We start from the raw sequence: 23,475 nt of genomic DNA, 5'->3' as shown, positions 1-23,475 counted from the left end.
GTATTCCACTGTCCGGGTCGGCGGACCAAATGTAACGGCTGCTTTCCTATCAATTACAAGGAAAGTTTTATACCGCCCAGTTCGTTATTAGCGGTTTACAAGCTGTCTGGATACTAAGTTGTGCAGTTCGCTTTTGTAACTTTATATCCGCTATTCTGTAAATTACCGTTGCATTAAACGTTGCTTTATTAGTCCAAATAACTAATCGCTCAGCTTTGCTGAATAATAAAATCAATTGCTGGAACTACTCAGTAAGTTCCAATTGAATAATCAAACAATTTTTTTCTGAGTTTTGGTTAACAACTCAACAATTCAATTTGGTGCTATTCAAACCAAAATTTGTGTCCCTATAGATTGCTCACTGTTTATATTTATAAACGAATCTAAGGGGGTACATTCAGTTTCAGAATAGAACACAATTCACAGAGGAGAAACCGTCTTTTGCCGTAAGCGGACTTGAATTGTTGGTCAAAACAGAGGTCCTTCGTTAGTCACTGGGGCCGAAGCCATAGAGACGACGTAGCATCTAGGTTTTTGGTTTGGAAAACTCAAGTCTGTGAACTGAAAATCTATCTTTCACCGCCTATTACTTTCAACGAACTGATTATAAATCGTTCGTCTGGTCGAAGAAGAGGAATTTTTTGTCACCCTAATGTTCAGCTATCAGAGGTTCTTTATTTTCCTTTCTCTCAAGTTATTCAAACTTTCAAGACCAAATCGATGATAAGATAAATTACAAGTTTCACGTTAGCAAGACACACTATTTTACTGCTCAAGTGAGATTGTTAGGCAAACTAGATTTCCTTATGAATATATATTTCCTAGTTCTTTCAAAGCCAACTAATAATCTTTCAAAGCCAACTGACTTCAACTAATAATCTGGTGCTCTGCTCAAGCTAAGCTCCCGTTTTTCCACAAAAACTGAACCCGGTTTCTATGATCACAACAAAGCTCAGGCATAATTATCTGCTCTTCGCAGCAATCTGCGACCGACACACACCTACTTTTATTAAGCTTTGAAGTGTGTGGAATCAGATCTATGCGGAATTTCACGAGTCTTAGTTCTTTTGCTTCACTTCTGTATAAGTGGCAGCAGCTGTGATTATTTAGAAAAGTCAAACTAACACTTCGTTGTTACCAGGTGTAAAACGCAATTTTGTCATACAGCAGTTTTAGTGACCTCGTTTTGTTAAGACCTTAACCCGGTCAGCCTGTTTACACGTTTGGGGGATCTTTTTACACGTTTACAAATGTATGAAAATTAGAAACAAAATATGTTGACATAAAATTGTTTTAATAAAATGAATGATGAATGTTTGGGGAAATAATTAATGCTCGGCCTCTACAGCATTGTTATCGAAACTTGGTAGCCATAAAACGGTCCATAAACATTTTTATGGCGTTTTATGGTAAGTAAGGTCCCGAGCCGAGGTTTCACCCTTAATCCATCCCTAATTAGCGGGGATTAGGGTTTAATGCGTTTTCCACTCCTATTTATTGTGGGAAAAGAGTGTAAGAGGGTAATTTCAGAAACTTACACTTTTTTCTCCATTCTTTCCACCCTTATTAAGCGGAGAACTAACGGTGTAAAAAAACGTTTTTTTTACACTCTTCACACTCTTTTCCCCGTTAATTTCGGGGAGAATCCTCGACCCAGGGTGCCATAAAAAGGAACTTCCGAATCTCGACTTTTCATGCACAGAAACGTAATTTCAGAACAGCAAGCGACATTTTGGAGTGTTTATTTGCTAAACTCGAAGATTTTAATGACCCTTGTAAATTAGTAATTCTCCATAGAATCCATATATATATATATATATTCAGTTGCGTATATGATCTTCCTTAAGATGCTTACATGGAAAGATTAGAGCTATAACGCTTGTCATCATGTTGCAAGGTTATGATAAAATCTGTTTCCTTGTAATGCCTCGCGAAGACAAACAATGCGGCTCGGTAATGTGCGATCGCACATAAGGTTCCGACCCCGCTCATCCACAATTTTGGCATAATTGTCCACCAAATGAGGAAAAGATAGAAAAACACAAAAAATTCAAGTATTTTTCAAAAAAAGCTGGTGTATGAATGAAAATATAGCCTCCAAAGCAATTAACTGAGTGGAGTAAAAATTGATGCACTAGATTGCTGAGATATGCCGATATTAAGCAAGCGAGCGAAGACGAACGGCAAAATCAAATAACAACAACAAACATTAATTACATCAAAAAATTTGTTCGTTTTAAAAAACAAAACTTAATAACAAAGTCAAAATAGCGTCAGATAAAAGTGAAAATTAACAAAATAACTTGTAATTCACCAGAAAAAAATAATTATTCAGCAGTTCATAATAAAGCTTGGTAACAATAAGACAAAAAAAGAACAGAAACTTTATAGTTTGAAAATACGCTGAATTTAAAAAAAACAATTAACTTCAAAGTAATGAAAACCATTAGGAAACAACTAAGATATCCCATAGGTTTAATATAACCAAAGCTTCTATAGAAGGGAATTAAGAACTCTTAGTATTCAATTTTTCATGCAGTTACAAAAAGAACAACAAATAGACAACAAACTAAAAATCAATTAAAACTTGCCAGAAAATGATTTGGAAGCCGTAAAGCCATTCTTTGGCCCCCAAAATATGTTTGATTGCACCTTCTTCGAACACCGATACGGTTTTGTCTGGCCCTTCATTAATGAAAATGAGCAACAATCAGACAAAAAGGAAAAAATTGCAAAATTTTGTAATACTTGTTTTCTTTCGAAAAAAATTTATTTCCAAAGACATGAAAGCCATTAACTACAAAATGAAAAAGTTGAATATGTTCGTTTATTCTTCTAAAGGAAGCCCTCGAGACCTGCAATTAACCAAAACATGTCTTACGTCTACAAAAAGAACGTCAATATTGACAAAAATCATAAATTAATTTAATTTTTTTTGTGAAAAACCAGTGTCGAAGCCAGTAAATTTATAACGAATTCTTTAAAAACAATAGATTTTGTGACACCAATCCCTTTTGACACCTTCCCTTGACAAAAAAGTTACATCTTAAACCTTTAATTAACGAGACCAGGTAACAAACAGACATTAAAAGGAACAAAATTGCGAAGTTGAAATGTTTTTTTTTTTTCATTTTCGAAAACAATTGTTTTCAAAGTCATGAAAGCCATTATCTATCTTCTAATATCAGAACGTCAGCTCATCTACTCTTCCAGGAAAAGCAAATCCAACCGGGTCATTGTACAGGAAATTAAATACGACTAAAAAGACCAAGTAAAAACGACACTTAAAGACAAAATTAAAAAATTCAAACAAATTCTTCGAGAAAGGATTGTCGAAGTAGTAAAGAACCACAATCTATATCTTTAAAGATTTAAATATTATCAATTGTGCGTTATTTTGAACGCGAAAAATGTGATATATGAACTGACAATAACGTGATAATTTGACAAAATTAGAAAACATGGAAAATGGGCAAATACCTAAAAATTAAAAAAAAATTTTGTGAAATCTAATAGTACCAAAGCCAGAACACCATAACTTAAATGGCGTAAAACCGCGATAAAGACTAAATTTGAATTCAGCAGAAACTAGTCCTGGTAGTGTTGTTTGTCCATTAGGAATATTTTATTTTTGGAATGTCATTGATATAGATATTTTGTTTGTTAAAAAATCTCTTAAGTAAATGCTCTGTTTTTGATAATCAACGAATAAAGTTAGCAAAAAACGGCAAAATTTTATTTACAGAGCACTCTCAACGGAAGTTGAAGTGGAATTAGCCCCCTTTTTAGTCTACAAAGATTGTGTTAGTGGTGTTTGGGTGTGCACTTCCTGCAGATTTAATCAGAGTGGACTAAAGAAACTTATTTCGTGCTGTTTTTGATGAAAAAGTCTGAGTTTTGTGAAATTTTTAGCCGGAATTTGTGACAAACAAAAATTCAATGAAAATAGCCGACAATATATTTTGTCTTTAATTGTAAAATCAACGACAATTTGTGACAAAAGCTTCAATGAAAATGGCCGACAATGAATTTTGTCTTTAAACGTAAAATCAATACCAATTTCATGAAAAATTTTATTGAATTTTATCAAAATTGGCGAAATTTTAGTCAAAAATTCCGAAAAAAAGTGAATGAAATCAACGGAATTCACTCTATTTTCTCGGAAGTTTAAACCTTGATATCTCTCTGTCAATAGCAAAAATCAAAAAAATCTTTTTAATATTCAAATTCTACGCTGGATGTTGCGGTCAAAACTAATATTTTAAATTTTTTATATCAAATTATTAGATCGTTTTATGGTGAGTATATAGTTATGCCCTTTACCAGCAATTCTCAGTTGCTAGAGCGACGGAATTGGGTTAAGTTCGGTCAATAATGCATTTTTAATATTAGAAATAATGTAAAAACATACTAAAATGTTGGAAAAAATAATATTTAACCTTGGTGCAAGACCGTCAAGGTCACTGATGTATATTTCTCATATGTATTCTCATTCCCTTATGCGGTGCTTTCAGTTTCAATAGTTTTCATCTCAAGGTCACAACTTTTGTTTCCGATAGTCGGGTGACCTTGAAAAAGTACTGGAATTTTTGAAGTGCTCTAGCTCCTAGGGACTTGAGTTTAGGACCCTGAAAGGTGGGGTTGGGCATAATTTTCACTTGATACTCTAACCATTGGTGCTAGTCTCGATGCTCATTTCGTTCATCGACTTTGCAACTTTACCCTGAACGGCGGATTTTCCCTTTTTCGAATTCCATCTAGTTTTTGCCATATAATTATACGATCAATCAGTTGCGTTGTGTCAATACGCTTTCTAAATGTCACGAGCAATGCCAAAATTATGACAGCTTTTGATATGTGGGCGAATTCATACTTTCCATTTCAGTTATGAACAAACTTTAGTTAATATTTGAATAATACATTAAGTTTTCCTGTTTTAAAGATTGTTTAGATGTGAAATGTTGTGTCAGAAATGTTTTACGTTAGTTTTTGATGAACCTTCAATTATCACGCCATATTGCTATGTTTAACGTTCAACTTCTCTACATAATCATTGTCTTAATATGGTTAATTTCATATTTACTTAATAATTTGCTATGTAAACAGATTAAATTCCTGAACAGAATACTCCCTTTAACTATAAATGTCAGTTATGCAATGTTTAATTACCACTCGTAAATGTCATCTGGTGAACATATTACTAACAGAGCGAGCATTAGTGTAATTGGAGTCAAGTTGTATGGCTTTGAGTTACGAAATTCAAGTTATTTTCTTAAAGTTTTGCAGAAAATCCTAAGGAAATTACAGTCAAGAAAAGTTTCTAAAGCTTTAAACGAACCAGAACGTGCGTAAAGATAATTTTAGTTTTTCACTACTAATATCAGCCGTAATATTAGTGGTCCGTATTCTCCCCGGACATTTAAAAAGATAATTTTTGTTGTTATTTTTTATCAAAATGTTCAAGAAGTCGACAAAATCTCAGAAGGTTGCCAAGAAGTGGATGCCTTCTTCATCAGAACAACAAGCATCTTCCCAACAAAAAATCATCATTCCATTCAGACGTGGCCGTCAAGAGCATTCTTTGGACTTGGTTAATTTGAATCAGAAGTATGACCAACTCAGAAGAAAAAGAGAAGAGTTGATACGATTGTTGAAAGGAAACTATCGTCTTGCTCGAGCTAGATCTGAAGTTGACGCATACTTCGAAGAAGAAGACAAGTTACTCAATCAGCTGAGTAAAGTAGAGGCCAAACACGGTGGTACTGGTTGCTCTGAGGTAACAGAGAAATGTATGGACTATAGAAGTCGTCTAACGGATCACAAATGCTACATTTTGAATCTTTTCGATCTAAAAGCCGCAGCATCAGAAAACAGAATGGTTTCGTTTGGAGAAGTTTCAGTCTCCACATTCACCACATTGGCGGAAGATGCTCCAAATGAAGCAGTTCTAACGGACAGTATCCCTCAGGACAATGGATTAAACCTTGTGAGCAGTGGCTCACAGAAAGAGAAAAGCGACAGGCCGACTCAAAACACAAGTCAAGTGGGTAAATCTGGTAATTACTCATTGGAGAACAAGCTTGCAAGAGAGGAGGAGAAGAGATTGCTAAAGCTCCAGAAAGTTGAAGAAAGACAGGAGAAGGCCAAAAAGAAGGCCAACATCGAGTCCAAAAAGCTTCAAATGGAGTTTGAAAGAAAGCAAAGAGAGCACGAAGAACAGATGAGACAAGTTGAGGAAAAACTTCAACTTCGCTTGATGGAAGCCGAATTAGAAAGTTCTTCTGGAGAGACTTCTGACAAATCTAAACAATCAAATGAAACAGAGTCTGATGACGAATTTTCCCCGAAAGAACTTCACGAGGAAAACGATGAGTACGCAGAAAACCTCAAAGTTCAACTGCCAGAAGTGGAGCGTCCATCAAGTTCTTTTTTAAAGACAGATAGTTATTCGAATCGTTTAACAAAGTATCGACAGCAGTACAGTTCAGGAGAAGATATCGAAAATCCATTTGAGCAGAAAACAAGAATTCAAAGTACACCTCTGGGAAGCAGAGATAGACGATTTTCACCTGATAGATACGCCTATTCAAACTCATTCTTGTCTCCAAGGGACAATGGTAATGATATCTTTTCACAACCAACCAACAATGGTAACAGAAGTTTGCCAAAATTAAAATTGCTCGAATTTGATGGTAATCCATTGGATTGGCCTGAATGGAGTGGAATGTTTCTGTCTACAATACACAGCAGCAGTATTAGTCGAGACAAGAAAATGAGCCATTTGAAGACATTGCTTGTTGGAAAAGCAAAACGAGCTGTCAATGGAATGGGCTACTCTGGAACAATGTACGATCAGGCTTGGAACACACTGCAAAGAAAGTTTGGCCAGCCTCATCACATTGTCTCTTCACAACTTGCCAAAATTCAGAACTTCCCACAGATTAGATTTAGCGACTTATCATCCTTGATAGAGTTTGCTGATACGGTATCAACGTTTGTGAACATTCTACAGCAATTTGGGTACTCGAACGACTTGTTTTCTTCTAGTAACCTTGATATTGCGGTCAGTAAGTTGCCGTTAGATACAAAGCGTCGATGGTTTGCCTTTATAGAGGCCCCAACCAAAGCAAGACGAATACCAAACCTGGTCGAGTTTAATAATTGGTTGCAGGAAGAAGCGCAAGTACATGAGCGATTGGTTCACTGTGTGCCTACATCGTCAAAATTCGAAACACAAACGACAAAGTTCAGTAAGAAACCTGATTTCAAGAAAAATCCAAAGCCCAGCGAATCAGCCTTCAGTTCAAATGACGATAAAACTCGGACCGAAAACAAATGTCCTATCGAAGGTTTAAATCATAGGGTCTGGAACTGCGATAAGTTCAAGAACATGAAAATAGATGAACGATACAATGTCGTTAAAGAAAAGAAGCTCAGTTTTTGTTGTCTTGCTGATAACCATGCAGCAAAAGACTGTCCAAGGAAAAGAAATTGTGGCGTTGATGGCTGTGAAAAAACCCACAACAAGTTGCTTCACTACAAGAAAAGGTCGGAAAACTTGAAACCTATTAACAAGACTGAAGTGACTAATTTAACCAGCAATGTGGAGTCAATAAGAGGTTTAATGCAAATAGCACGTGTCAGAATCTTCGGAGATGAAGGACAATTCGAAGATACTCTTGCTGTTTGTGACACGGGGTCCACTCAGACGTAGGTGGATGAAGACTTGTTAGAAAAGCTTGAAATACGTGGAGAACCAGTGTCGTTAAATGTTACTGGAATTCACGGCACACAAATTACAACATGCAGAGCGGTTCAGGCTACAATTGGGCCGGCTAACTGTATGCAGGACAAAGGAAAGATACTCACAATTCACAGTCAAAAGAACTTGGAAGTTGGAACAAGCGTTTACAATGTCCAGGAGATGAAAGAAAAGTATCCCTACTTGAAGTGTGTGGGTTTCAAGCAGATCGATTTGAGGAAAGTTGCGATCATTCTAGGCCAGAATGCTTATGAACTGATTCGACCCGTCGAATACAAAAATTGCGGTGAGAACAAACCGTGGGCTATTAAGTTACCACTTGGATGGACAGTCAGTGGTCCAGTTCCAATTAATCAGCTAAAACTCAGCGCAGCGTGTCATGTAGCCAACGGTGACGACATGAAACTAGCTGAAGTTGTCAAGAAGTAGTGGGATATGGAGTCCTACGGAACACTTAAAGTTGCCGACAAGAGAACAAAAGAAGACAAACTAGCCACCGAGATTCTAAATTCAACGATCAAATTCAACGGCGAACGATATGAAGTTGGTTTATTATGGAACGGTGAACAAGCAGCTTTATCCAACAACTTTTCATCAGCTTTGGGACAACTTCGAGGGTTGCAGCGTCGATTACAGACAGACGAATTACCTAAAGTGAAATATACAGAAACAATTAACTCAGATCTTAGTAAAGGATATATCTCAATTCTTTCTAGCAGCGACTTGGCAGCAACAATCAATCAACAAGTCTGGTATGTACCACATCACCCAGTTTTGAATCCTCACAAACCCGACAAAGTGATGAGAGTATGTAACGCAGCCAGTAAATTTCGCGTGAAAAGTCTCAACGACATGCTTCTAGCAGGTCCGGATTTGCTAGCCAGTCTGATGGGAATCTTGGCACGATTCCGAGAGAACCGATATGCTTTGAGTGCCGACATTGAAGAAATGTTCCTTCAAGTTGAAGTCAGACCGGAAGATCGAAAGTTTCTACGATTTCTATGGTCAGATGAAAATGACCGATTAGTAACGTATCAGTACAATAGACATATATTTGGCGCTAAATCGTCTCCAACTTGTGCAAACTTTGCGCTACAAAGATGTGCAACGGACAATGCTGAAAATTCAGATCGAGCTAGTTACATAGCATGCCATAACTTCTATATGAATGATCTACTTGTCTCGATGCAGAGTCGGGAAGAAGCTGCTGACATCAAAGCAGAATTAATTGCTCTTTTAGCAAAAGGTGGTTTCAAACTAACTAAGTGGGCTACTAATTTTGATGAAGATGAAGTACATGACAAGGCCCTGACGATTCTTGGATTAGAATGGAACAATAAAACCGACACGCTGAAAGTATGGAGAGGTTTACAGTTTAAGCCTGAAAAATATTGGACCCAGCGAAAAGTGCTATCAATTGTCTCTAGCGTTTTTGATCCTTTGGGATTTCTAGCTCCATTTGTTATCCGTGGAAGAATAATCCTGAAAGGCATATGGCAGACAAGAGGACAACAATGGGACTCATTTATCGACGAGAACCTCAGTGATCAATTCTCGGTTTGGGTAAGAGAATTGAATGCCGGTGAAGTGTTTGAAGTCAGCAGATGGTATGAAGCGTCGAGCGAAAACATTCGAAATGAGTTACACGTTTTCGGTGATGCTTCAGAGGACGCATTTTGTGCGGTAGCATATCTTGTAACAGAAAACAATCAATTAGAGCGTAAAGTATCCTTTATCATAGGAAAAGCCAGAGTTGCACCTGTAAAGCATCATACAATTCCAAAACTTGAGCTCATGGCAGCATTAACCGGGAATCGACTGAAAGACACAATCATGAAGGAACACTCAATTCATTTCCATAAAGTTTTTATGTGGTCTGATTCTACAACAGTCATACAGTGGATAAGATCGAGCAACGAGAAACAGCCTACTTTTGTTGCAAACAGAAAAGCAGAAATACTCGACACTTCAACTGTGGACGAATGGCACCACGTGGAAGGTGCTAAGAATCCAGCCGACCTTGGAACAAGAGGTCTCAGCTTGGATGACATAGCCAACAGTAATTGGATCAAGGGTCCAGAATGGCTGCTACAACCAATCTTGTTAAACGAAGATAATCAGCTTCCAGCCGAGCAGGATATCAATGTTCAAGTTTACGTGGTAAACGAAGTAATTGGTGTAGTCGATTGGAAACGATACAGCCAATACAACCGATTGAGGCGAACAATTGCTTGGATTTTATCACTTGCCAGAAAGAACTCTGAAGTGCATTCACTACTAGAAGAAGCTGCACAACTGATTGGGAAATTAGTTCAGCTGAAAGTCTATTCTAAAGAAATTGATGACTTGAAATCCAAGAAAACAGTTTCTTCAAACAGCAAAATTGTTTCCTTATCTCCATTCATTGATTCTAACGGTGTCCTGAGAGCAAAAGGACGACTGAGGAGAACTAATTTACCATTCGAGACAAAACACCCTGTTATTTTGCCTAGCAAACATAGAGCAGTCGAATTGTTTCTGAGCTATCAGCACAAAATTTTTCATCACGAAGGGGTGGAGTATATTCGGAACGAAGTACAGAAGAAATTTTGGATATTTGGATTAAGAAGCGCGCTGAGAGCAGTGAAACACAATTGTGTAACATGTCGACTGTTTACTAGCGGTAAAACTCCACAGATGAGTGATTTACCGACACACCGAGTGACGAATAATGTCCGACCATTCACAAATACCGGTGTCGATTATTTCGGACCGTTTGAAGTAAAGATGTTCAGACGTACAATGAAGAAATGGGTGTGTCTCTTTACCTGCTTGAGTGTTAGAGCTGTTCATCGGGAACTGGTTGACAGCTTGGACACTGAAGCTTGCATTGGTGCTGTTCATAGGTTCATTGCAAGAAGAGGTCAACCTCAGTCAATAATCTCTGACAATGGAACAAATTTTGTTGGAGCGGCTAGAGAGTTCAAGGAAGCCTTCCAGGAGCTCAGGAAAGACGAAATAGCAAGTAGACTGGCAGAGGAGAGCATCAAGTGGACCTTCAACCCGCCTGCAGCTCCTCACTTTGGAGGTGTATGGGAACGTCTTGTGAAATCTTGCAAGAAAGCTTTGTACAATGTTCTCGGCAAACAGAGCTTAACTGAAGACAGATTTCGCACAGTACTCTGTGTAGTTGAGCAGCTAATGAACAACCGACCACTTACGGATGTTAGCGGAGATGTCACCGATTTACAGCCACTGACACCAAACCACTTTCTGATAGGTCAAATTAGCATTAATTGGCCAAATGCGTTGTTTTCTGGAACTACTGCGAGTTACAGAAAGCTTTTCAGAGGTCAACATAGCATCCTAGTTGCCGTATGGAACCGTTGGATGTCTGAGTATTTGCCATGACTACAGCAGATGACGAAGTGGGCCAAGGAGGAACTTATCGAGCCAAAAACTGGTGACCTGGTTTGGATAGTCGATAAGAATGTGCATCCATTCAACTTCCCGTTAGGAAGAATTCAAGAAGTTCATAAGAGTGACGACCAAATAGCCAGATCAGCGCTAGTAAAAACTGCAACGGGTAGCTATAAAAGACCTATTGTGAAGTTGATCACTGTAAATTGTGACCGCAAGTGATGTTATTTTTGGATTTGTGACCAAAACTGGGCCGGCTATGTTGCGGTCAAAACTAATATTTTAAATTTTTTATATCAAATTATTAGATCGTTTTATGATGAGTATATAGCTATGCCCTCTACCGGCAATTCTCAGTTGCTAGAGCGACGGAATTGGGTTAAGTTCGATCAATAATGCATTTTTAATATTAGAAATAATGTAAAAACATACTAAAATGTTGGAAAAAATAATATTTAACCTTGGTGCAGGACCGTCAAGGTCACTGGTGTATATTTCTCATATGTATTCTCATTCCCTTATGCGGTGCTTTCAGTTTCAATAGTTTTCATCTCAAGGTCACAACTTTTGTTTCCGATAGTCGGGTGACCTTGAAAAAGTGCTGTATTTTTGAAGTGCTCTAGCTCCTAGGGACTTGAGTTTAGGACCCTGAAAGGTGGGGTTGGGCATACTTTTCACTTGATACTCTAACCATTGGTGCTAGTCTCGATGCTCATTTCGTTCATCGACTTTGCAACTTTACCCTGAACGGCGGATTTTCCCTTTTTCGAATTCCATCTAGTTTTTGCCATATAATTATACGATATTATACGATCAATCAGTTGCGTTGTGTCAATACGCTTTCTAAATGTCACGAGCGATGCCAAAATTATGACAGCTGTTGATATGTGGGCGAATTCATACTTTCCATTTCAGTTATAAACAAACTTTAGTTAATATTTGAATAATACATTAAGTTTTCCTGTTTTAAAGATTGTTTAGATGTCAAATGTTGTGTCAGAAATGTTTTACGTTAGTTTTTGATGAACCTTCAATTATCACGCCATATTGCTATGTTTAACGTTCAACTTCTCTACATAATCATTGTCTTAATATGGTTAATTTCATATTTACTTAATAATTTGCTATGTAAACAGATTAAATTCCTGAACAGAATACTCCCTTTAACTATAAATGTCAGTTATGCAATGTTTAATTACCAGTCGTTAATGTCATCTGGTGAACATATTACTAACAGAGCGAGCATTAGTGTAATTGGAGTCAAGTTATATGACTTCGAGTTACGAAATTCAAGTTATTTTCTTAAAGTTTTGCAGAAAATCCTAAGGAAATTACAGTCAAGAAAAGTTTCTAAAGCTTTAAACGAACCAGAACGTGCGTAAAGATATTTTTAGTTTTTCACTACTAATATCAGCCGTAATACTGGACAAGCTTTCTAATGATACCAGTCTCAACTCTCTATGATGAATATATCGATCGGCAAAAATTGACTGAACAAAAAAAACCCAGTTGAGTATATAGTTCCTGCCCCCTCAAGAGGGGTCGGAACAATAATTTCTGGCCAGTAAAACACTGATTTTGCGCTAATCAAATTTTGGGAAGAGTGTTAAAGCTTCGAAGAATTTTTGAAAAAATTACTGATTGGGCGCTCACGGGAAATGCTGAATTTATAAAAGGCTAACAATCTATTCGGCATTTAACAGCGGTTATCAGGACGTCTTTATAGCTTTTCGCATCGCGAGATCGGCTTTGAGAAAAGACCCATAAAACTGATGTTTGGGAGAGGGGGGTGGCGTATATTTTTTAAACTGAGATTACATGGTGGAGTAGTGATTGTTAACCCCGGTATTTTCATGGGTCGTACAACACTTTTTTTACAGCCAATTAACGTCGACCGCTTTCTTTTACCGTACATGCGCTCAACTCTTCTCGTATCCAAATAATCGAAGACCTTTTTCCTAGAAAACGGTCAAAACTGGTCATTTTACATGGTTGAAACAATGTCAAAAGCAAACATGACCTTTACATAATGGTCAAAAATTTCGCAAGGACTTTGGCAATTGTTCCCCTAAAACAATTGTCAAAATTGGCCCATTGATGCCAGGAAAATTGGCCGACAGAGGGGTTTAGAAGACCAGGAAAAAATGGGAAATTTAGCCGACAGCTAATTAATTGGACGAAAAAATTAATCGGTCGAAAAATCACTTGTTTGTCCAACCGATAAAATTGGTGTGCGGTCGAGATGTCTGTTGAAATTCTCAATTTTGGTTGTCTTCGAAACCCCCGGTCAACTTTTTATCGACAAATTTTGGGAGAGCATTCTGACTAGGGTATTAATGTTAGTATGTAGGCATCGCATTGCAAAAGGCAGGAGTGTTTCCAATGCTTACTAATTACAACGTGTCAATTAGACATAAATCAAAGAAATTGCATAAATAACTAATTGTGGATTATGAGACGACAAATTTCAAACTAGCTTGATGGCTCTTGAGAAAACTTTTTTTCTTAATGGTTTTTTAATTAATTAGTTAGGAACTTTGAGAATGATTTTTCGGCTAATTGATGCTTTGTCAGGGCTTCCCGTAGAGTCTTCTGCAGTGCATTAACAGTAGCTTGTTCCCAGTTTTTCTTTTTATTCCCCACATTTATTATTCCTCACTTTTCAGGCTGTTCATTTTGTGTGCATGAATGCTCTTTTGGGCGACTATGGTCACTTTTTTTCGTCCGAGTCTTTCACGTGGTACCATCATTGCAGCCAACACTGGTGTCAGGCTATGGTCAACCTAAAGCTATGGTTAAATAAGATCTCATCGTCTCAACAGACAGCGTCACTATTGTGTGCTTGAAACTTTCCGTGCGCTTCAAGTGCTCTCGAAGCCACCTGTGATCAGACCATCCCAGTGCGAAATGACCGGAACGTTTCAGACCACTGTCTTAAGTTTTGTGCGTTTGAAAATGGTCTGATCAGAGGCCGCTTCCGTGTGGACAACTCGGCCTGTGTTAGGGTTAAAAAATCTTTTCCGTCCCCCCCCCCCCCACCCCCCCCCCCCCCACCCCAACTTAGCGGGTGCATATTATTTGCAACCCCCAGTCACACGTGTCATATATTAACATAATGATTTACTATTTAATAGCAGGTGCTCTGTAACTGGGAGCATATAACGTACTGGGGGGGGGGGGGGGGCACAAACGGAAAAGATCCGGTTAAAATTTGACAGACTTGAACTTTTCAGCTTTGCAAAAACGACACAGCGTGTTTGCGAGACATTGCACTCACAAATGACCTCATATTCGCTCAAGTGGTAGACATCATGGGGAATATGATCAGCATTGCAGAAACAACGAACATCCTCTTCCGACTGAACGAGCCAGTCTGGGCTATACAAGATCCTGTAAGTTCCAAATTCACCACCCCCCCCCCCCCCTTACTGGGTTAAACCTTACCCCCCCCCCCCCCCCCCCCCCCACCGGCTTGTCTATTGGTGGTGGCGGGGGGGGGGGGGTCAGTGTGAACCAAATATACACAATTACACATTCGAGGACTCAAAATCGAGCAAGAGCCGTTTCATGGATGGATTAAAATTTTGTTCATGTGCATTTTGGGTGGCCCGTGATACAATTTTTCCGCTATTCAAACAAGGTCACATATGATTTGAATAATTTGTCAGCAAAGAAGAACTCCAACAAGGAAATGCCTAAAGAAGGAGCATCGAAGATTACAATTGGGATCGACCTTTTAAATCAAAAATGAGCTGTAAACAGGCATATTCAACTTTTTTCAACAAAAAAACACCGAGTCCGTGACTTTACTCATCATAAAAGGATCGTACAAAAAATTATTAAACAAGGAATTCGCTCTTTTTGAAACGTTTGACTTTCTTGTTGTCTTGTTTACATGCACGGATCGTACTTGAGGATACGCTATGATTTGTATGGCATAATATATGATCCTTGTAGGAATGCCAAGAAATGTCATCTTCGCAGACTTGCTAGAACTAATGGTCTCATATTAAATTATAAACTAATTGAGCTTAATTGTCGAGTGTGGTTGAAAAAATTTTAATTACAACAACTGATTATTTTTGGACTCAAACGTTTTTTTTCTCAGAGAGTTCAGTAGGCAACTGGAGCATTCAACTGCTTGATAAATTTGGAAAATGTTGCACTCTTTAGGATTCACAATCTCTTCTTACGGCCATCCGACTATATGTAACAAAAACACAAGAAAATATCAGAAGAAAATGCTATGCAGTAGGGGAAAAGCTGATAAGTTTAATTACTCCTCATGAAGACATCATCCTCTGTAGTGTGAGATCAGCAGAAAAACTTACCGATTGAAAAAAGAGCAAATATAAAACAATTGTTGTACCTCAGCTTGATGTTCGCGAGTTTTATAGATTTCCATTATTTTTGAGAACTTCTTAAACAAAACTTCTTAAGCTCGAGTTAGAACTATTGGTTTTCAACTGGTTCGTTTTTTTCTAATACAAGAAATGATTTCGGTACGTAACAGGTGGTATAACTGACACACAAACACATACACAAAAGCTCACACACACACATTCAACTGTAAAAGAATGTTCAGGTACTAAGTCCTTCGAAGTCCTGTCAATCATAAAGCTACTCAATTCAGTACAGCGCCATCATTTTTTTCACACAATGTTATAAAAAACAAAAACTTAAAAGTTCCAAAAACACTATTTGAATTTCGGCATATTTCAGTTTATGCTACGAATGGATGATTCGTTCAAATTTGATGGTAAAATTTTACATCGGCTACAGATTTTTTTTTAAAAAAATTATTTGATTTTTTAATTGTACAATTGAACAATTTTTGAAATTAGAAAACAATTTCAATGTTGAGTATTTTTTGGCAAAGGGAAAAAATGTCTTGGGTCTTTGGAAATTTTCACCAATAGCAAGAAAATCTGGAAAACAAAAAGAAACTACTCTACAGGTTTTTAAAGAGGTTTTAAACAAAAACACATAAGAATATTAGATAAAAAAATTACCACCTAAAGAAAAAGCTCTTAATGTTAACAAGGAGGCTCGTTAATGTGCGTTCGCACATGATGTTTCGACCCGCGCTCATCTACATTTTTGAATTAACTGTCTTTTGACTTACATTTTTGACAAAGCGATAATCAAAAGTAGATGTTTGAGTTCAAAAAAACCGTTACACAACCAATCTAATAATTGAATTAAATAATTCCATGCCTCATTACAACGAGATCTGCATTGAAAAAGATTACGAGAAAAAACCAACAACTACAAAAAAAAGCAAAAACAAAATTTCACTTCAAAAATTCAATATCTAATTTTAAAAGCACCTATTAGCAACGTTAGATTGCAAATAGACAAAACCCTAACTACACAAATTTAATTTTTCCTAACTACTCAGCAGACGGGATTTTTCCTCATTGAGACTTGGTAACAATTCTACAAAAAAAAATAATGAGGCGAAATTCAAAAATCAATCAACATTTTTTAAACCGAATAATTTCAAGTCTTAAAAATCATTAGCTTTTAACGAATTAATTCTCTATAAATTTACTAAAGAGCCATAATGAAAGCAATAAGACCTGCCTTTGGTTAGACTAAGACATAGGAGCCGGCTATAGATGCAGAAAAATTACAAACATTGCGAAAACACAAATTAGTGAAGCCATTAAAATCATTAGCTATTATCTGAATTTTATGTATTTTTATTTCAATTTTCATTTATACTAATTCAGCTAATTAATTACTGAATGATTAAATAAGTTCAATTGGGCCACATTTGAAAATCATTGAGATCTGTTATTACGCGATTGTGCTAAAGGAAGAGAAAAAGAAACACAATTACACCACTCACATAACTTTTTATGAAAACACATTGTCGAACAAACAAAACATATGTTACGTCCTAATATCAGTAAACAGGTTAGTTTTTAAAATAGATGGGACCTCTCAATGATGAGAATACGTTACAAGTTAACGAAGACAACAACAAAAACTGAAAAAATTGAAAAATCCTTAAAATCTCAAAAATGTATATCATTATAGACTTGAAGGCTAATCGCTATAAACAGTCTTCTTTGGGTAACACTATTCAATCAATCCTCACTTACACGCGGTCAGAATTTTACGGCTACCTAAAGTATAAAAAAAACAGTCTAACAGAGCAAATTCAAAAAAAATTGAGCGAGGAAAGTGTCAAAGCCATAAAAAAATGATTTTTTTAGTAAAAACTTTTCCAATTTCAATTAATTTCTAACAGCAATTGGATTCTTCTTTTTAACAGTATAACTCCAATAAATTAATCAAACATGAACAAACGCATTAAAACAACGAAATTTTTTGAGAGGAACCGTACTATCAACACTATTAAATTCAATAGGATTCAACGGGAGCTAATAAAAACAACGGGAGCTAAGTTATGCATCGGTGAGACAACAAAAAGATGAGATGTCTGGTTTTCAAACTCATCAATAAGACCTTACAAAAAGTCCTTGATTATGAAAACAACAAAAAAGACAGGCAAAACCCAAAAAATTGGTAGAAAAGTGCGCCAGGAGTGTCGTTGCCCTTTAAACTATAAGCTTTTCACCGAAAAGTTTTTGTATGATCCATTGAACGTTGTCATTTTTAGGCCAATGAAACTATCAATATTAGGATAAGGTGTTAAGATTCCAAAAGGAACCAGAATTAAGAAAAGGAGATATAAAAATTTTTTAAAAAAGTTATGAGAACTCGTGCATTTAAGTCATAACATCAATAGTTAGAACATAAAACCGCTAAGTAATTTAATTTTGGTTGAATTAGAAAGGAAAGGTTCAGTCATTACTGAGATTGACTTACAGTTCAAGGACTAAGCGTTAAGATTGTTTAATGATAAAAAAAATTCTCGGAAATTCCTTTTTAAAGTCTTAACAGCCATTAAATCCAATAGCTTTCAACGGAAGCCAAAAATTACGCTCAGTTGTCCCTCCATTGGACAACAAGAATGTTTCTCATGCATAGGTAATCAAGAAGACACCACAATAAGTCTTGACTATGGAAACAACAACAAATACAGGCAAAAACAAAAAATTCAGTTGAAAAGTGCGCGAAGAAAGTGTCGCAGCCAATTAAACCATAATCTTTTCTCTGAAAACTTTTTTCATGATCCATTGAACAATTTTTCTTAGACAATGGGCGATATTAATATCAGGAGAATGTGATAAGATTTTAAGAGGGACCAATAAGACGAAAAAATCCAATTTTTTTTATTTTCGAAGTTTTGTATCATTGAAGTCATTTAACAAAAAATAAGAAGATCTAACAGCTAACCAGGTTTAATTAGCATTGAAATTAGGGGGTTGGTGTCCTTACTGAAGCTGACTTAAAATTCACGGAAATAGTTTATGATCGGTTAATGTTTAAAAAATTTCTCGAAAAACCATTTTTAATGTCTTAACAGACATTAGCTGTCCACTCAAAGCTCTAGATAGGTTCTCTTTATGCTCATCATGAAATCTATTGCACTTATAGGCAACGAGCTTATGCCATAGAACTCCAAAAATTTGGTAAAACCTCGAATAAAATCAAAATTTCTTTTAAAATTCAGAGTCGTAACCAAAAAAATACGAGCGTTTCTCTGAAAACAAGTTTTTTGTTCATTGGGCTTCATTAGACTGTGAATCAGGTTTGTCATTAACGGAACCTCGGGATGAAAAGTGACTAGTCTCTATGTGACATAAGAAATAAAAAAAATATATGAAAAAAAAGAGCTCTCAAAAAGAATTCGATAATTTTTTTGATAGTAAACTTCCCTATGAAACCAGAACTAGTCTCTTTTATCGCCTTTCGTCTATCAGGAACTCAAAATTGATTCTTTTTGTGGCGTGAAATGTAAAAATTATCTTAATTTGAAGACTTTCACTAAATTACACAAAGTGAACAAAATGTCACATGTTCACACAAAACTTCAATCCTCGATAACTCCTCGAAAAAAGGAAATCCAAAAAATCTTTTTAATTTCGACTTCTGCGCTGGACGAGCTTTTTAATGATACCACTCACAATTCTCTACGATGAATATATCGATCGGCCAAAAATGAATGAACAAAAAAAACCCATTTGAGTATATAGTCCCCCCCCCCCCCCACAAGTGGGGTCGGAACAATTATTCCTCACCAAGCAAGAGATCCCCCTCTGTAGTGTGAAATTCGAAGAAAAACATACCCATTTTAAACTAGGAGCAAAAATGAAACAATTATCTTACCTCAATTTAACCTTGAATTTCTAGAGTTTTGTAGAGTTCCATTATTTTTGAGTACTTTCTTGATTTCTTTCACAAGTTTTTAAGCTTCAGTTTGGATTATTGGTTTCTACGAGTTCGTTTTGATATTTTAAATTTCTGACTTCCTTCATTTGATAGTTGTTTCGTTTTATGCTCAGTTTAATTGGTGGTATTGTTCGAGGAATATACATTCGCTTTGGGTAGTTTCCAGAATTCTTTTGAAAAATATCTGTTTTTTATTTTGCACACAAGAGTAGATTGCTCTCAGAGCTTGAAAAAAGTTGAAAATTTTAAATAAAAGTAACTGGAAGACAATAATGGTCTCATTGAAGGACGTTGATCCAACAAAATCTTACCTTTCTTAGGGCAGTTTTAAACTGCACGGTTAATCTAAAAAATTGTTACTTCTAATTTTTTTTTAAAAAGGCTATTTTCTCTGCCACAAAAACAGTGTGAAAACACATATTAGCTCTTTTGACCATCACACGAGTAAAAAAAAATGAAGTCAAGCAGTTTTTATACTGGAAATTTGTTCTCTTTTAGATAACAATTCCAGACGACCAAGAGAACAGTACAGACTCAGAAGAAGGAGGAAATGCCAGGCGGAGATTTGAGAACGCAACAATTGTTGCTAGCATCGTATTATCTATCTCTGTGATTGCAGCATTCGGAATCCTCTGTGTTCTTATGTGCAAACATCGATAAAAGGACCAAACGACAACTTCCAACTTTTTAAACTAAATGACGAAATGATGAATTATAGAATAATTTGCTGTATATTATGCTCAATAAAACAGATGAAATTTATAATTGCAAAAAAAATCACTTTTTTAATAAGTAGTGAGGGTTAAATTTTCTTTCTCTGAAATTTTTTTTGTACACCATTGAAATAAAAGTTGATACACCTTGCCATTATGTAGATGATTGTGACAAATACTACAAAAGTTGAAATATCATGATGAGTCAAAAAACCTCAGCACATCTTAGCTAATTATTCTTAGAAATTGTCTTGGTAAATGTCCAATATTTTGTTAAAACATGTTTTCTGTATAGCAAATAAGACAATTTTCTCTTCATGTCCAATGACGTCATAACGTTATGTTATCAAGACCAAATTGGCACCTTTAAGAGACCAGTTTTTTTACTAGTATAAGTAAGTGATTTCCGCTTTGTAATCTTATCACATGAGCGATAGAAAGCATTTCAAATCGGATTTTGCTTAAGCTCATTTTGGCGTCAAAAACTTTTATAAAATTTTATTCGATGGCACAAAAATACATTTCACAATTCCAGAATACAAAATCAATGCTAGCAAAATGTTTGTGGAAACTTTTGAAATTTTGTAAAAACCTGCCCAAGATTTTCGCATTTTTGCCAGCGAAATCCGAGAAAATCTGACCATTTTGCAAGAATAAAAGAAGCAGTCCCCAATTTTGGAAAATAGATTTTGTTATTAAAAACGTGTAGTTCCATTTTTGAGCTGAAGCAAAAACCGAGCTGTTAGTTTTTCCCTTATAAAAAGTATTTTCCGTCACTGCAATCCGATGGAATCAATCTTAATCTTGATAAACGGACTGAAATATTGTAACTACAACGCTATTTTCAAATGGAAGTGACCACTGGACGTTGCTAAGCGATAGTAACTTGCAAAAATTTTTCAACTGTCCACTTTTTTTCTAAGACCCTGTTCACGAAATAAGATTCAATAAAATGTAAAATGCTAAAAAAATTTTCAAACTAGAAATTTCTCGATCACCGCAATCTATGCTCATAGTTGTTTTCTATTCTTTTGTGATATTTTTATTTAAGCAACTTTAGAAAGCACATAATCTGAGACACGACGCTCTAATTTAAATTAACTGATTGAGAACTTCATACAAATGGAGCTATCTCGCAAACCAAATCCCCCCCCCCCCTTAGTTCAGACACTCAATTAAATTTTCTTTGGTAAAGGATGATACTCGTTTTACGCGTTGTTATGCTCGTTAAACTAGCCCTGATGGTACAGATTTAGCCACTGAAAAGACTTTGATAATATAGGTTAGTTATTAATATTTTGCAATTGAATTGAACAGTTTAGGGATGTTATAGTAGAAAATCTTAGAAAATCTTAATTCGGTTACTTGAAGTTTAACATGAAAAAGCAGCCACCGAACTAGTCAAGAAGGTCTTAGTCTTAATTTTTCTTTGAACTTTTAATGCAATTTATTGGTGTAATTTATTCGATAATCATAAACTGCTAACATGAGATAATTGTAGGTTGTTTGAGACTATATAGTAAAATGAAATTTAAAAAATGAGACGAAATGGAAAAATTGAAATCAAGAAATCTGATAAAATTGTCAACTGAAATCAAAAAATGAATTAAAAGGAGAAATCGAAATCAAAATCTGAAAGGATCAATTGAAAACAAAAAAGAAAAAGTGATGAAATGGTAAACTGAAGACAACAAGTGTAATAAACGGTTTAATTGAACTGAGACAAAATAGTGAATTGAAATCAGGTAGTGAAGTATGATAATTTAAATCAAATATCAAAAAAGATGCTTGATAATGTGCGTTCGCACACTACGTTCCGACCCTGCTCATCCACTTATTTGCCATAATTGTCTACCAAATGAGGAACAGATAGAAAGCCCCCAAAAATTCAAGTATTTAAAAAAAAATTGGTGTATGAACAAAAAGATCGCCTCCAAAGCAAATATCCCACAGGAGCAAAAAATGCCGCATTAATTCGATGAGATCTGCAATTATTAAGAAAGCGAGTCAAAACGAACAACAAATTCAAACAACAACAGCAAACTTTAATTACATCCAAAGTTTTATATCCATTTTTTTGGAAAAAAAAACCTAATAACGAAGTCAAAATAGCGGCAGATTAAACTGAAACTAAACTAAATAACTTGTACTTTACTAGGAAAGATATGGTCTACACTAGTCTTTAACAAGGCTCGGTAACAAAACGAACAAAAACAGCAAAGTTAAAAAATTCCCTTTTAATTTTACAAAGCAATTAATTTCAAAGTAATGAAAACCATTAGATGCCAACTGAAAACATCCAACAAGTTTAAGATCCCCGATGCTTTTCTTGGAAGGCACTAAGACCTGTCGTTACTCATTTTTTATCCGGTTACAAAAAGAGAACAATAAAAAGAGCAATCAAAAATTCAATTAAAACTTGCGAGAAGACGTTGTCGAAGACGTGAAGCCATATTTTGTCCTCTCAAAATGTGCTTTTTTCGAACGCCAATAATGTGTTACTTGACCTCTCAGTAAAGAGACTAGGTTAGAAGTAGATTTGTAATTTTTCGAAATAGATTTGAAAACTTAGAAATAGATTTGTGTTTTTCGAAAAGAAATATTTTCGAAGTCATTAAAACCATAAGCTACAAAACGAAATGATTAAATAGGTTCGTTCATTCGTCCAAAGCGAATCCTTGAGACCTGCATTTTTTGAAATTTTTGTGGACAAGGGCCTTGATGTGTATTTAAACTGACTCCCGAAAACCTGTAGACAAAAAACACGTCATGAAACTAAATAGTTGTTTTGACAAAAATGTCATCTCCACAGTCGTTATCACAGTAAAAAGAGACAAAACCGTCAAATTAGCAATGGACACCACAATTCTAACTAGATGCATTCATAAAAAGAAATATCACATGCCAAACACTGATAATTCAATAGACACGATACAACAAAATATCATTTCACAAGCAACAGATGAGACAGCACAATTTATCACACTGGATTTAAAAACCGCTTACAGTCAATTGAATTCAGGCCCAGAAAAGTCACGCCAACTCAGTTTTAATATCGTAAGCGTTGAATATACCGAAACATGCCACTTAATTAAAGAACCAAGTGGTTTTAACGGATATGCCGAGAACTTTCCAGAAAGTTATGGATCACACATTTATTGGTTTAAAAAAACTCATTGTTTCTTGAACGACATTATAATTTTTAGTGTTGGATCAAAAGAGGACCATCTGAAGATAACTTTTAAATTTCTGAAAAAATTCGCCGAAGATTCTAAGTAACCTCCATAAATGCCA

At 35.8% G+C, this 23,475-nt stretch overlaps 1 protein-coding gene across 1 annotated transcript in view; it reads left to right on the top strand.

Moving 5' to 3' along the window:
• LOC142347912 (uncharacterized) overlaps nt 1–20,235 on the top strand; it is a 138,859-nt gene extending 118,624 nt beyond the window's left edge. The window contains exons 90-91 of the mRNA XM_075399075.1: nt 14,395–14,553; nt 19,967–20,235. Of these exons, the coding sequence (XP_075255190.1) occupies nt 14,395–14,553; nt 19,967–20,128 (321 nt within the window). The 3' untranslated portion in view covers nt 20,129–20,235. The remainder of the gene's footprint in view (nt 1–14,394; nt 14,554–19,966) is intronic.
• Nucleotides 20,236–23,475: the final 3,240 nt, after the last annotated feature.

The sequence above is a fragment of the Convolutriloba macropyga genome, chromosome 10 (genome assembly GCF_964194025.1).
Source record: "Convolutriloba macropyga chromosome 10, txConMacr16.3, whole genome shotgun sequence".
NCBI classification, from domain to species: Eukaryota; Metazoa; Xenacoelomorpha; order Acoela; family Convolutidae; genus Convolutriloba; species Convolutriloba macropyga.
The sequence above is the reverse complement of the archived record's forward strand: the minus strand, read 5'-3'. Positions and strand labels throughout refer to the sequence as shown.